Source organism: Hoplias malabaricus, chromosome 5 (assembly GCF_029633855.1).
Source record: "Hoplias malabaricus isolate fHopMal1 chromosome 5, fHopMal1.hap1, whole genome shotgun sequence".
Lineage (NCBI taxonomy): Eukaryota > Metazoa > Chordata > Actinopteri > Characiformes > Erythrinidae > Hoplias > Hoplias malabaricus.
Window position 1 is genome coordinate 51,002,857 of NC_089804.1, and position 14,915 is coordinate 51,017,771.

Here is a 14,915-nt window from a genome sequence, read left to right on the forward strand (position 1 = left end):
TAACCTGACTAATTTGAAGTCTGCTGTAGGAAGCAAGGGACCTTCCCAAAAAAATCCCTGCCTGACTGAAGGAATGTGAAGCACAGTGGAATTAAAGAGAACAGCAGTAAAGCTTTAGTTTGTCTTGCTGTGCTCTAATAACATGATAAACCCAAGCTTTAAATCCCATTGTCTCTGTGGAAGCTTGGAAGAAGAGGAACTGAAGGCCTTCGGATCACAGTTGGGTTTAAAGACGCAGCTGATTCCAGAGCTAGAACCTGCACTTTAAAGGCTGTAGTACTTCCCCATTGGGTGGTGATCAGTGTGTGTCTAGTGATGCTACCCTCCTACAAAATAGTTTCTTTCATCATATCAGGATTCGCTGGAGATGTAAAGAAGAGCTCAAACATGAAAGATGCTATAAACAAATAGAAAAGTGGAATTCTCCAGAAGATTTAAGACCCATGAGTGATGTTAAACTCCTTTATTTCCTGAAGAGATTCAAATTTGTTGTTATATGCTTAAGATATAAGCAAGTCATTCAGAATGGCCTCTGTTCTTATAACTTACCAAGTCAGATTTGTTCACAGTGGTGGTGATAGGACAGCTGAAGTATTTAATCCCTCCAAAAGCTCCCTCAAATGTATATGAATATGTTATTCACTGCCCAGTGCCTGAGAATTTGTCCTAAGACATGAAAAATACTCAAGCTCAAGGACTGGAGAAGGGGCCTGAACACGCTGGAGCTGACAGAGGCAGCTACAAGCAAGCCCCGTAGCTCCCCTTGCACTGTTTGGGCTCTGTTGTGGGGTGTATATGTGTCTAGGGGTATTTGGGTTTTTTCCATGTTATATCCATTTTGTTAGGTTGCGGTGCTGCAAAAATATAAAATCATGTAATTGCTGTCCTGAAACTATAGTTTTTAGGAAAGATGTTAACTGATGGAATAACTGTGTAATAATGCACAAAATAATACATTTTTTTCAGCTTTATTACCTTTCCACCATAATCATTATTGCATACACACAACACAAGACTCAGGGTTGTGGTTCTATGCTTTTGGATAGCCAATAAATGTCTATATTCTATATATGTGTTTGAGTGTGGGGCCCCCACAGTGAACAGCCAAAAGAGGAACAACTACATTTGAGTTATAGACATAAAAATTCTTGGTAATGCATCAGTAGATTTCTGTGCTTTAACACTAAACAACTCTGGACTGACAGCATCTCATAGATTGAACTATTCAAAAAAACATATGAATTATCTAATGTTTATAACAGAAAACCTGATAAAGAATCACATTTGCAATGAGCTAGAAATCACAGCTTAAAGGGCATCAAACTATTTTAAAGATTATATCCAATAAACTAGATATCTAGGAATTTTCTCAAGTGAAGAATCATTGTTTTGAATGCTGTCATCACTATAGCACATCCACAATGAGCTAAATGAACTCCAGGGGAAGAGACATCTTGCAGGGTTTGGGAGGCTTCCATTCTATTTACAGCAGTTTGTCTCTTGCTAGAAGAGAACAAATGCTCTTTGTGCTGAGTTCTTGCCACTGACCAGAGAGCCCTAGTTCATAGAGCCTGCTGTCTATTGTTTGTCCCATTTGTTCAGTCCATGAAACTGGAAACTAGCCTCATACTAATTTAAGAATATTTTGCTCAGCTGTATTATTTTATATTAGTTATTTCATAATTAAATTTCACACTTTTTGCTTTTGGGTTTATTATAGTGGGAACAGTTCCAAATTTGTCAGAGAAGAACAATGGCTGTCAGTCAGGATCCGTGCCCTTTGACCCAAGTCTTATTCTCTGCTCAAAGATATATGTAGAAATGGTGCCATATTCATTTGTTGATTGGATAGCGCTTCAACTTCATACTCAATTAACCATACATCAAAATCACATTAGAATACTAATGTACAAAAAATATAAATAAACAACACTTGATATAACTTCAGCAAAAGAAGACGGACCATACTGCTGTAGGCAACTATAAAATAAGTAAAACAGCCTTATTCTCATATAGGACCACAGACAACAGAGAATGTATAGTACATGTGGTAATTTATTATCAATATATTATAAATATATATTACATTGAAACATTAAAAAAAACCAAGAACAAACTTTCTTTTTCTTGGCATTTTAACTGTTCTGATATGGAGATTCAAAATGAATGGACACAGTGGCAGAGACACTTCTAAAATCATTTGAACATTGTGCATCCAGATCAACTGATCATAGCCAGTGATTACATAAGAACTGAGTATGGTAACAGGAACAAATCTGAGTGCCAAAAGAATGGATGCAGACTCTGCTGGTAAACTTCCACCATTCCACGATGACTTCCATTACCATAAATTACACACTAAACTAATTTTTGCATCCCCTTGCCTGAAGGGCATACCTTTCGGTTTTAAATGGTGGCATAAATATAGTTACTACCAGGCCACAGAATGTGTCACTGCCACTGCTATGGACTGTGGGAGGAAACTGGAGCACCTAGAAAAAACACAAAGACATGGAGAACACGGCAAAAGTCTCAAAGTGATTGTAGTGCCACCCTGCTGCCCCTTAAAAGGTAACAAACAATGCTTAATAGTAAAACTAAATTAAACCAGATAAACCATAACGATACCTAACATAATCAAATCACTTTTTCTCTGTCCACATGGTGGTGATGGGTGTTGGTATCACAGAAAATTTTAAATGAGAGGAGCAAGATGTGTAAAACAGAATAAAATTGCTCAATTCATGGTCCTTATTTAAAGACTAAGAAAATACCTTCAACAGAAGCTTAAACAAAAGCACAGTTTTTTAATTATTTCCACAGATAATTACCACAGACCTCATTCAAAAACACAATCAGCGTGCAAACTCAGACTAAAGGAGATTAGAGAATATCTGGCCTTCTGCTGTCTATACTCCAGCTCTGTCTCTCCCTCAGAGAGTGAGAGCTCAGCCTTCCCCACAATAACAGCGGTGACGTCACCGTGCACGTAGCTCCATTTGGATACAGAGGGTGGGAGCAGAGTAGAGAGAAAGTGAGAAATGTGTTTAATAATTAACATGCTCTATTTTTTAATGCATCATATTATTTTAATGTAGCTTTTTCAATGCTTTCACCTTTTCACAATGACAAACTTTACAAATACAAAAATGTAAATACGGCAAACCCTGAATTAAATAGAACTGAGAGAAAGGGAGTGGGAGAAAGAGAGATTGAAGTAGAGCTGAGAGAGAGAGAGTGTGTGTGTGTGAGAGAGAGAGAGAGAGAGAGAGAGAGAGAGAGAGAGAGAGAGATTGGAGTAGTGCTGGGAGTGGGAGAGGGAGATTGGTGTGGAGCTGAGAGAGAGAGAGCGAGAGAGAGAGGTTGGAGTAGGGCTGGGAGTGGGAGAGGGAGATTGATGTAGAGCTGAGAGAGAGAGAGAGAGAGTGGAGTAGTGCTGGGAGTGGGAGAGGGAGATTGGTGTGGAGCTGAGAGAGAGAGAGAGCGAGAGAGAGATTGGAGGAGTAGCGCTGGGAGTGGGAGAGAGAGAGATTGCTGTAGAGCTCAGAGAGAGAGAGAGATTGGTGTAGCGCTGAGAGAGAGAGAGATTGGTGTAGCGCTGAGAGAGAGAGAGAGAGAGGGGGCGCAGAACGGCGGTGGCGGCGGCAGCCATCTTAGAGCTTACCGCTGTATTGGGAGCTGCTCATCTTCTGGATATTTTCCTCTCAGAAGTGAAGAAAAACATCGGGTCCGGGAAAGAGGAGAAGGGGGGCAATACTAGCGGCTTGGTGTTCGGGTGTTAGAGAAGAAGACAGGATGCGGATCCTCGGCGGTGGAGCTGGGTCCGGGGTCGGATTCCTGCTCTCTTTGCTGTGTGTGGTGCAGGCAGCTAAAGGTAGAGATTTATTTATCTCTGGGTTTAACATTAACCTCGGGCCCGAACGTGTCTCCTAACGCTTATACACGGAGTTTAAGGCCTAGACCGTATGTGTGTTTTCACCAAAGGACGTCTGAAGGAGGTATAGACCTTCCTTAAATTAAAATCCTTAAAGGATGCCGAGTCCCTGTACAAACAGTGGAATCGCCACAGTCTCAGTCTCCTGATAGATGCTGCTTGTTTGTTGTTAACGTGTTCGGTGTCTTTAAATAAGAGCAGCCTTTCTGGTGAAGAATTAATAGGCATTAAGTATTCTCTAAGGATGCCTGAATTTTAAATGATTATTTTTTAAAATGATTTATCATTCAGCCTGGTTAAAGTGTCCCGAGTCACTGGGACTACACCCTTCGTCCTACACCATGTAAACTGCAGCTGGGTTTTAACCTTAAGATGAGAGTACAGGAGAAATGTTCAAATTAAAACATTTTTCTACCATTTTCATGGCTTGCCCCAGACCATACATGACCTTCTTTAATTTATTATTTTGCTGGTGGAACAAGGTAAATATACCTGTGTGTGTGTACGTATTTGTATGTATGTATGTATGTGTATATATATATATATATAAGAGAGAGAGAGAGAGAGAGAGAGAGAGAGAGAGAGAGAGAGGTGGGGTCATAGTGATTGCGAGGTAAAAAAGAAAGTCACATAAGAACCATTGCAGCATGTGATGGGAGGAAAAATTTCTTATACGCATTGCAGCTCCTGTGGAGGAGACCAGTCTTAAGAGAGACATTTTAAAAATGCATGGGGATCATGATGCCAGGGATGGCTTAGAAGAGCATTGGTGCAGGTGTGCAGAAGTGGCGGAAAGGAGGAAGGTGCACTGCACAAAAACAAACCACTGGCTTTAAAGACCTCGTCGTGGGTCTACTGCACCAGAATGTTCCACATCTTTGACACATTAAGCCTAAAGCAAATCCAGTGCGCAGAAAAGGTGCTCATAATACATTGCCACCTATGAGTAGCTTGTAATGGCAGCCTTATGCCTGTGCAGCCATTTTTGTGTATTTTCCTCAAGGATTGATTTTCATAGATGCCATACTCGGTTCATTATGGTTATATATATGCTCTGCCCGCTTCCAGGCCACGCAAAGGAAAAAACAACATCACTATAGCTTGGATAATGTTGCTTAAATGGGGCTTTGTGGATAATGAGCTGATGTGTGGCAATAATTGTCAAAGCATAATGTAGTTGCCATGTGAGGCAGCTGGGAATGCATGACCAGAGGCCAGTAGTCAACATATTGGATAATTAACGAATTGTTGCATAGTCCTGCCATGACAAAGTATGCAATTCACTGCTCCCTTGGAGCCCTGGGAATGTTATGTCTTGTGGTCTTTTCCCTTTGGAATTAGATGGTTGAAAGGTTCACAGTTCGTGTCAGTGTAATGAATACATTGTTGTCAGTTTTCTATATGTTAATATCTTAATATTACCATTTACAGTTTGAGGTTATTAATATGACAATATTAATATGCAGGTGCCAATGTGTTCCTAATATTCACTCATTCAGTAACAGCGTAATTGTACAAATTGAGAGTGTTGGCTTTTTGTGGCTGTGTCTATGTATGTATTTGTATTTTTAGGAATATGTTTTGTCAGTGAGGTAAAGCAAAATAATTTAATGCCATGCTTTGAATAAGATATTAGAAAAAGCAGCTATGTGACTGTTTTTAAGTCATGATCTTAACCCTGATATGTTAACACATTATATTGTATAGGGTTGGGTCACGTTTCAACAGATACCGGTACCTGGAATTCCGTAACATTACCCAGTGGTATGTTTATTTGATTCAGGACGTTATCATTTTTGTTACTACAGGGAAAGTAATTTCATTTGAAGACTGTGATGATGTCATGAAGTCTACTCAGAGACACGAAATGAAAGTCCCACCTCCAAATAAGCACGGTGTTTTATGAGTGCAGAGCAAAGAAATGAGGTATAATAGCAAAATAAAACATGTATTTTAAGGAGAATAGATCCTTTTACGTGTTTTCTCAAATTGCATTACATCTGAAGATTTTCTTCAGGAACCTAGCTTTAAGGGTATCAAATATTCAAATATATAAATTTGAGCTTCACCTAAATGAGTTCCCCTTATCCCAAATTAACTCTGCACCTGCTTTTACCCTTCCACAGAATCACTGACCCCCTCCTCCTTCCTCATACTCGTATTTCACTAATATTTTACCTTCTCATTTACTTGTACTTCTGTTTTGTTATCTGTTGTGCTCTCCGGTGTCGACCTGAAGAGGGTGGGCTCCCCGTATGAGTCTTGGTTTCTCCCAAGGTTTCTTCCTCGTGCGCTGAGGGAGATTTTCCTTGAGACTGTTGCCCTTGGCTTGCTCATAGGAGACTTGGACCCGGATCTCTGTAAAGCTGCTTTGTGACGACTTTGTGTAGTGAAAAGCGCTATAGAAATAAAATTTGATTGATTGATTCTCCTCAAAATCGTAATGTGGATGGTAAAAGTCACATGACTGTTTTGCTGAGTGTTTTCTGTGTTAGGTTTTGAAAAAGGTAACAACACTTTACAGATTTTGACTCACCGAACCGTGTGTTATGCTGGAGCCGAAATTGGGCACTGATTGGGTGTGAATCAGTACTGTGTAATACCAAAGTAACTTTAAAAAGATCTGTCTTCTCAACACAACCTTAATATTGGAGGAATTAAAACTTATTTTCCCCTTTCTCTAATACCTTTGGGATAAGAAGGATGTTTATTATTTATTTATTACTGAATTATTCAATTAAGGCAAACCTTTAGGACCCAGTCAAATTTGGCTTGATTGGCCCCATTTCATGTTAGCCACCATAATTATCCTTGTTCCTTATTTAGTTTTGCAAACATGCTCCTCCTTTTTGCTGAGATGTTGAAAACGTTTGTGATTTATTGCCATCTGTGGTGCTGTGTAAAAGGAGATGTTTACTACCCTTGATGGTTTTCACCATACCCTTGATGGTTTGACTAAGGCTGTTTGCTGCCGCACACCTGCTCACTTTCCAACCGTTATCTGTATGTGAAACTCCTGCTTTGACAAGGACTGATTCAGAGTTTTCACATATGTTTTATCACTGTTTGTCTTCATGAGTAGATCTTGTTTTCGTTCATTGGGTGTGTATAATAATGAAAACAAATCTTAACTTCCTACAGAAGGACACCCATTTTGTGTTATTCATTTGTCTGTGAGCCGTTATAAAAGAAGCTTAAGCTTTTAATCATGATATAGCTTCTCGTACTAGGATCAAACTCTCAAATGAGCTTTGTTCCTCTCCCACTTTGGGTGAGCATGAAGACAAGGTCTAGGCTTTTGAAGAAGGTCGAAATGTTACGGTCACAGGATCTGTGATCTTTTTATTTTAGAGATTGTGATGCATTTTATGACATAGTATTGGTTCAAGGAGCAGTAGGTGTGCATTTGGGTGTTTCAGCATGACTAACCATTTTCTAAAAGTGATATCAGTTTCCACTGTTTTTTTTTTTTTTTTTGTGGAAATGTACATTACTTTCATCTGGAGTGTGCAAAATCCAAAATTTACAGGATATAGGCTAATGGAATTATGAGTTAATAGCAGAGATGTACCAATCGATTGGCCAGTGACTGGAACTGGCTGGTTTTCAGCGTGATCAGCACAAACACAGCCATAGCATGCTGCAGTAATATGGTTTGTGTGGAAAATGCTCAGCCTTGGATTGAGAGAAACAGAAGGGGAGGGAGGGAGACCAAGAGGCAATAAGTGAACGAGAGCTGCTCATTTGATCGCTGTGACTGGCTCAGAGCGGAGCTTCTAGTGTTAAATGTGTTACTAGTCAGGGCTGATGTTCTTCCTTATTGATTTTTCCTTCCAGTTAAATGTCATTTTAGCAGGCAGACATTTGCTTCTTATTCTCAATTTTCTTATTCAAACATTTATATCCACCTTAAATGGGTCAGTTTACAAGGCTAATATTGGTGTTGTTCACCGGCCTCTTATTTGACTATGGCAGATACTTGTCACATGACCTAGTGCATAACATGTCATCATTTATCATTTTTAGAAAGAAAGAAAATCGAGCAAAGTCCGAATTGGCCAATAAATCTATGTACTGCATCTTTATTTAATAGCGATATGCAATATTGTTTATTTACATACCAGCTTATACTTATAAAGAATCCTAAATAAAGTGCCAAATGGGGCTGTGATGATCTGGATTAACATTGTGACAAGTGCCAAATGTTTGTGTCTTACTTTATCACAGTAACAATAATATGCAGTCATATCCCCCACCACAAATTCCACCAGTCTCACAAGCTGTTACCTAAGTTTTTCTCATACATAGTTGCTGCTAGAATATTTCTTTAGCTACTTATACGGCCTTTAAGCAGTGCAGAACATTTCAAATTAGAGTGGATTTAGTATAAACAGCTGCCTACTCACAGCTTGTGCCCCCACTAAGACATCGTGCTTGTCTTAGCAGATCTGGCTCAGTGGGAAGCCTCAGTTCATGCATCTTCACATCCAGACAGCCTGATGGGCAAAATCAAAACATGAAATCAACAGGCTAGCTAGCAAGCTACCAAGTACGTCTGATGTGGTTAAACTTAATAGTACCTTACTGTTTCTTCTGAATCAGCTGTGGTTTTGATGTAGGCTCATTAGACTCACCAAACAATGCCAGGATTATGAACTCTGCCTAGATCCTTGACTGAAATAGATAAACATTCCTAGCATTGAGAATAAAATATGGCATTCATTGTTCTTCTCAGGGAGGCAAGGAGAGTTAAATGGCTTTTTTTTTCAGTTGAAGGTCATAGAAATCAGTTTACAGCCTTGGAAAACAGGAAATAAATGTTATCATTTATGGCAATAAGTAGTTTAATAAAGAAACATTTTGATATAAAATATCAGCTGTTATCATGGGTACAAAGTGTACAGCGTCTTAAAGTAGAACAATCTGAATAATTAAATTATTAGTGTAGTTGTAGTGCAGTGTGTGTGTGTGTGTGTGTGTGTGTGTATATATGTATGTATATATATATATATATTAGTGTGGGTGGGGTGTACCCCTTATTCCTGCACATATTTGAGGTTGACTGTAATATCAAACTTGGACTTCTGATATTTATTTAAAGGGTCAGCAATAGTATTTCATGGGGCCAGTTAAAACAACATGTCGAATATTTTGGTGAAATTAATTTTCTACATCAGTGTTCTTTATCAGGGTATATAACCTTTGGCCAGTGCTAGGTTTATTATTATTCCTCCACCACTTCTATAAATGTTCAACTTCTGAATGTTGTGTCTCCATATTGCGTATGCAGTGTTTTATTTGCTGCCCTATTTTTTCAAAGGATTTGCACTCTGGAACAAAGGGTTTCTTGGCCTGCAGTTCACAGCCGCGTGCCGGAATGAACACGTCACAATGTCCCCACTGTTGGTAGCGTATTAACTCAGGCTTTCGAGTGCATTCTGAAGCAGATTGTGAATTCCACAGATTGAGAAAGCAGTGTAGGGAACACAGCACAAATTGGCTGTTTTTATTTATTTATTTATTTATTTATAAAAAAAAATCTATCCTTATTATGCCGTACTTGTGGTGTGAACACAGTTCTTAGAAACAATCAGCCTTAGTCAGGGTGGAGCCCACTAATTTCATTTGGTCCACTGAGCGCTGAATTGAGTCAGTGAACTGTCACGAATAGGTCATTCAGTGTTGAACATAGTTTGCCCACTTGACTGAAACAGTCAGCTGGCCATGCAGGTTATTTTTGATCCTTAAAAACAAATATCAGTTTAAAATCCACAATGTCTTGTTAGTATAAAGCTTGTTTACTTATTCATCTTTGCTTTGAAGGTAAATTAAATCAGATTTCAAGATCTTAAAAAGATATTAAATTTAGGAATGTCAGTTGTGAGCAGTGGGGACGCGTGGCACAAATGAATCCAGAGTTTCTTTAAAATAAGGCTGTATGATGTGGACTTGGACTGTTGTGTCAGTATTCGAGTAGTCAGTCACTATTATTATTTGTTGTTACTCAGGTATTGATCCTATATTATTGAAGTAATTAAGTCTGTATATAAAGAGAGTTGGACATTAATACAACACCTATGCATAACATATAGTTGGTGGATTAGAATTTGGAAAAAATCAATTTGCAATAATGATTTCAATAACTGAATTGGCCTCTAATCAATAAGAGTAATGTAAGTGATGTTTGGATCCTAGTCAACTCAGTGAATTTCTTATATATTTATATGTTTTAAAATAAGACAGTCACATGATCCATTATCATTTAAGTCAAAATAATGCAGGTTGGTTGTAACTGCCTTGTTTTAAATCAGTGAAAGTTTAAGATACTGCTGTTCATGACAGTCAAAATATATAGCAGTGTAATCACACTGCAGTTGTGTTGTTTATGACGTAACACATTCTTTTAGAAAGTTCTTTTCAGACTTACCCTCATTTTTACAGTAAGGGGAAATAATGCCAAGAGTTTTATGAGAAATGGTGCAATATGATGATCCTGTTGTGATGGGATAATGCATTTACAGAATTCCCTTTTGGGTTAAAATCAGTATAGTAGCTCGAAGCCCATCTTAAACTTGCTCATCCACTGAGACGTCTCTTTGTTTGTGGGGGAATCTTTGCTGGTTAAGAACTGCTAGCTCCATGGTAACAGGTAACCAGAGAGGCCATTACCTGCAGGTAAAAACTGTGTTTTTCAGCCACAGGTGGGATGAAAGCCATCTCTGTTGCTGTGGGCCCAGATTTCACTCTCACTGGCTCTTTGTGTGGCTCTCACAGAGGCCCGGATTGAGCCCCATTCACACTTGCCCTGCCCCCATCTTGGTGAAAACGACTTTGCCTTGTCGTCTGTGTTGTGATTGCTGTGGTGGACAAACAGACGTTTCCTTGAGTACATAGGGACCCCCTGCCTGGCTGCCTGTGGCCAACAGCCCCTTCAGTGTGAAGGGGACATTTCTGGGCAAGGGGCCCTGGGTTTGCTTACAGGGAATTACACTTTTAAACAGTCTCTGCTCTGTGATAGTGGATCGGCACCCTTTTACAGGCAAACACTTAGTTGTCCCTGTCCACTTAGACACTTGACTGTTTGGTTAGACTGTTAGATGAAAAAGACTTCTGGTGTTCAGAAATGAGGCAAAATCACTAACCGACTGTTTACTCCTTTACATAGTTGAGATGTGACAATGGACTTAAGTACAATAAATTAGAGCATGGCAAAATATGCTTATACATCTATAACGCTCTGTTTCTTAATATTAGAGTGACCAGTACCAAGAATGAATATGTAATAACAAAACACAATCACTCCCAGCTCATAGTAAAGGTACATTTAATTGTTTTTAGCACCGTCACTATGGTGTGAAATACTAATCAGGTCATATTTGACAATTAATCAATTGATAACATAGAAACATAACTTCATGTTCTCTGGCCACTTAAGACTTTACATTTGAATCAAATAATTCTTCATGAACTTAAGGTGACTAACTTATTATGACTAGGCTTTAAAATGTGGTAAAAGCTCTAATGAATTTTTTTAGTGAGTTGGTTTATATAGAATGACTTTCACAGCCCTTTGTCGATTTGGTGTCTTGAATAACGATACATTTGTTTTCATTTTCAGTTTTGCAGCATGTATCATTACTTGCTTATCCCATTGTGATGTAACATTTTGGAGCACAGTTGAAGTAGAAAGAGCAGAGTTTTCTGGACCTTTCTCTTTTAAAAATTCAGTTTTGTTAGCTGCATTCTGTTTCTGAAGTGAAAACCATTGGTATCTTGGACTCACTAATATTTTTATGGCGTTTGTAGGATGTAGTGAAAGGGCTGTTGAAGGTGTGGAGTCATTGAGCTGGCCTGTGTGCTTTGTGTTTAAGTTAGCCCATTGTAATGCTAGATTAGTTTGCCCTATTGTCCTTCACTTATTCTCACGGGAAGGATTTCAAGCCAGTGAAGACGTCATGCCACAGTAACAAATTTTAGATGAAACCTTGAATAGAGGGTCTCTTTGTCAAATTCGTTTGAAGTCTAACTACACAGCTATCCAGGTGCAGGTATAGATAGTTGCCAAACAAGCCAAGGTGTGCAACACCAGTTTTTTTTTTTTTGTTGTTGTTTTTTTTTGCCTTGGAGTCGTGATTGCAGTATGCTTTGTGAGATCTCGCAGCTCTCTTGCACTAAAGGTGTAAACGGGGAGGCGCTGATGGTGTTAATTGGCAGTGGTTGTTGTAAGTAACACTACGGGTGTGATTATTGTCACATCACACTCTTCATTCCATACTGACCGGAAATACCAGTTCTTAAAGATCTTCAACCATTTAAAATTGCTGGACACAGGATTTCTGAGGATACCATTGAATTAAATTGAGATGTGTAGCTGTTGCTCTATGGAAAATGTTGTCAACAGATGACATTCACATGGGAGTTATGGTTAAAAATAGCATTAAAATGGCATCAGCTGAGTGGGTGTAGTTGCCACTTGTGAGCTGTAAAGGTACAAATCCATACACCTATACGATGGAATGAAATCTATATGGGTCAGGATGATTTTCACAGATCAACCACAACATTATAACCTCCTCCTTGTTTCTACACTTACTATCTATTCTCACGGCACTACTTATTGTACCTTCACTTAGAGGAGTGTGATAGGCATGTAGCTGCTGTAGTAATTAATGGGGAAAATAAGTTTGTGTGAATTATACCTTGAGCAATCTTATTTATTATGTGTTTAGATCTGTGTAGAAGTTCACAAACTTCACTATATACCGCCTTTTTTGAGAGGTAGCGTGTGTTATACTAAGTTTCTATTATTCTTTTACATGTTTATAGACCTCATAAGGTGTATTGCGGCTTTAGACCAAGCAGCGATCACATTAAAATGTCCTTCTTGTTTATTGCCCATTTGATCAGGTTTAGCTTTGTAGTTTTACAGTTACAGACTGCAGTCCTTCTGTTGTGCAGCCCTTCTGCTGCAGTGACACTGACGTGGGGTGGTGTGTTTGTGTGTTGTGCTGATACGAGAGGATTAGACACAGCACTTTTAGCCACTTTGTCCTCTCACTGTCCATGCTGCTAGGTGCACCTACCTCGTTGGTCTACCTTGTAGATGTAAAGTCAGAGACAGTAGCTCTTCTGGACAATTTGTGTTGATTGTCCTCTAATTCTTCATCAGAAGTAACCGGATGCTGCCCACAGGACGCTGTTTGCTGGATATTTTTGGTTGGTGGACTGTTCTTAGTCCAGCAGCACTGCTGTCTGATCCAGTCATACCAACGTGAAACACACTAACACACCACCACCACATCAGTGCCACTGCAGCACTGATATTCACCATCCCAATCCCAAAAATACATGCTTTGCGTTGGTCTTGGTGGGGTCCTGACTATTTTGAAGAAAAGGGTGAAAGTGGGCAGACAAAGTATGCAGAACAATAGCTGGACTACCGTCTGTAATCGTAGAACTACAAAGTGCTTCTTTATGGTCAGGGGAGCCGAGAGAATGGACAGTGAGTGTGGTCCAGAATTCCCATATTGATGCATTCCAAGTTGGAACTGAGACTGAATTTAAAAGTTGTAATAAAACCTATGATTATTATAGATTAAATGTATATGGATATTTAGATCTTTTGTGTGCATGTCTTTTTAAAGAAACATGCAGTTGATCAGTGTTCTCAAACTCACAGTACACAGTAAATTCACCAGTGTTAAATCAACACAATTAGAGTTAACTTAACGCTTAGAGTGTTAAATTATTACACTAACAGTGTTAATTTAACGCTAATAGTGTTGATTTAACACTGGTGAATTTACTGTGTACACGCAATTTGTTCAGGAGAGCGTATTACAAATAAATGTATTATATTATCATATCATCGAATTTCAAACCACTTTTCTTTTGTTATTGTCTTTGTGCTTTGTTTAGGGCAAACTTACACAAGAACAGGGCTGTAGTGCTCGTTTTGTGGCAGTATAAGTACCAATACATTGTGGAGAGCAGTCCAGAGACGTTGTAACTGCTTGTGTGTTGCTACATCAGTAAAAATCATACATTTTTGTTACGTTTAGCCCTCTTCAGAATGAATTTGGCTGAAGTTTAGTGTTCACAGTTGAAGGGCGTCTCCATGTAAGTACAAGCTGTGGTTAGGTTTTAACAAAGGATTGCGTTAAATTGTTCTATACTTGGTTGCAAAATTTAAGCTGTCTCTTGGGTTACTGTGGCCACGCCACATTAATTACATCCGATTCTTAATGTGGATGACCGCAGATAGGTCTGCTCCCTAATTACAACATAATGACTCGCTTAGCAAGAACACTGTACAATTCCCAAAATGCTCATTTAAGTTCCTTCCTAAATATTTTGAGTTGAAGCAAAGTCCTGTGGGATACAATACTTTCAAAGAGTGTGAAACTGTTTGTTTAGTGATATAAAAACATATATTTGATAAATCTGTAGCATAAGAAGATTTCATGTGAACTGAAATTGCTATTGGAAATTATTTTAGAGACTAGTGTTTTAAATGTACTTGTGTTTATTTCAGTGCAGTGTTCATGTGCAGGGTCAGATAAGATATACTCAATGTTTTTTTGTTGTCAAACACTGTCTCTCCCCCATTAATTAGTGGTTGTAAGGTGTTTAGACGTCTCTTTTAGATTCTGCCTTAGACTCTTCTCTTATGACATTATCAGCCATTTTGGATCTTGCAGTCCATAACCTTCTCTTTGAGTGAACTGGGAGCATTCAGTTATGGAATTAGGTTTAATTGAGTTGACTAGTTGATTGCATGCCATGCATAGAGCCCTCTTGCATGAGCCCCAACCCTACACCAATCTAAGTATGTTTTACACCCTGTTGCCCTCCACAACTGTTAAATGAATGGAATTTAAAGCTATCATGATTGACAACATGACAAGAATTACCATTACCAAGGTACATTATGTCACTTAATAATATGCTTAAATAAGACATGCCAAACTTAATGTTTCAA

At 38.8% G+C, this 14,915-nt stretch overlaps 1 protein-coding gene across 4 annotated transcripts in view; it reads left to right on the forward strand.

The window, feature by feature from the left end:
- Nucleotides 1-3,513: 3,513 nt before the first annotated feature.
- The window catches only part of clstn1 (calsyntenin 1), a 42,008-nt gene continuing 30,606 nt past the window's right edge, over nucleotides 3,514-14,915 (forward strand). For 2 of the 4 annotated variants that reach the window (XM_066671008.1, XM_066671010.1), the window contains exon 1: nucleotides 3,514-3,874. In XM_066671008.1, coding sequence (XP_066527105.1) covers nucleotides 3,796-3,874 — 79 coding nt within the window. In that variant the 5' untranslated portion in view covers nucleotides 3,514-3,795. The remainder of the gene's footprint in view (nucleotides 3,875-14,915) is intronic. The other 2 variants (XM_066671009.1, XM_066671011.1) reach the window with 1 other exon arrangement.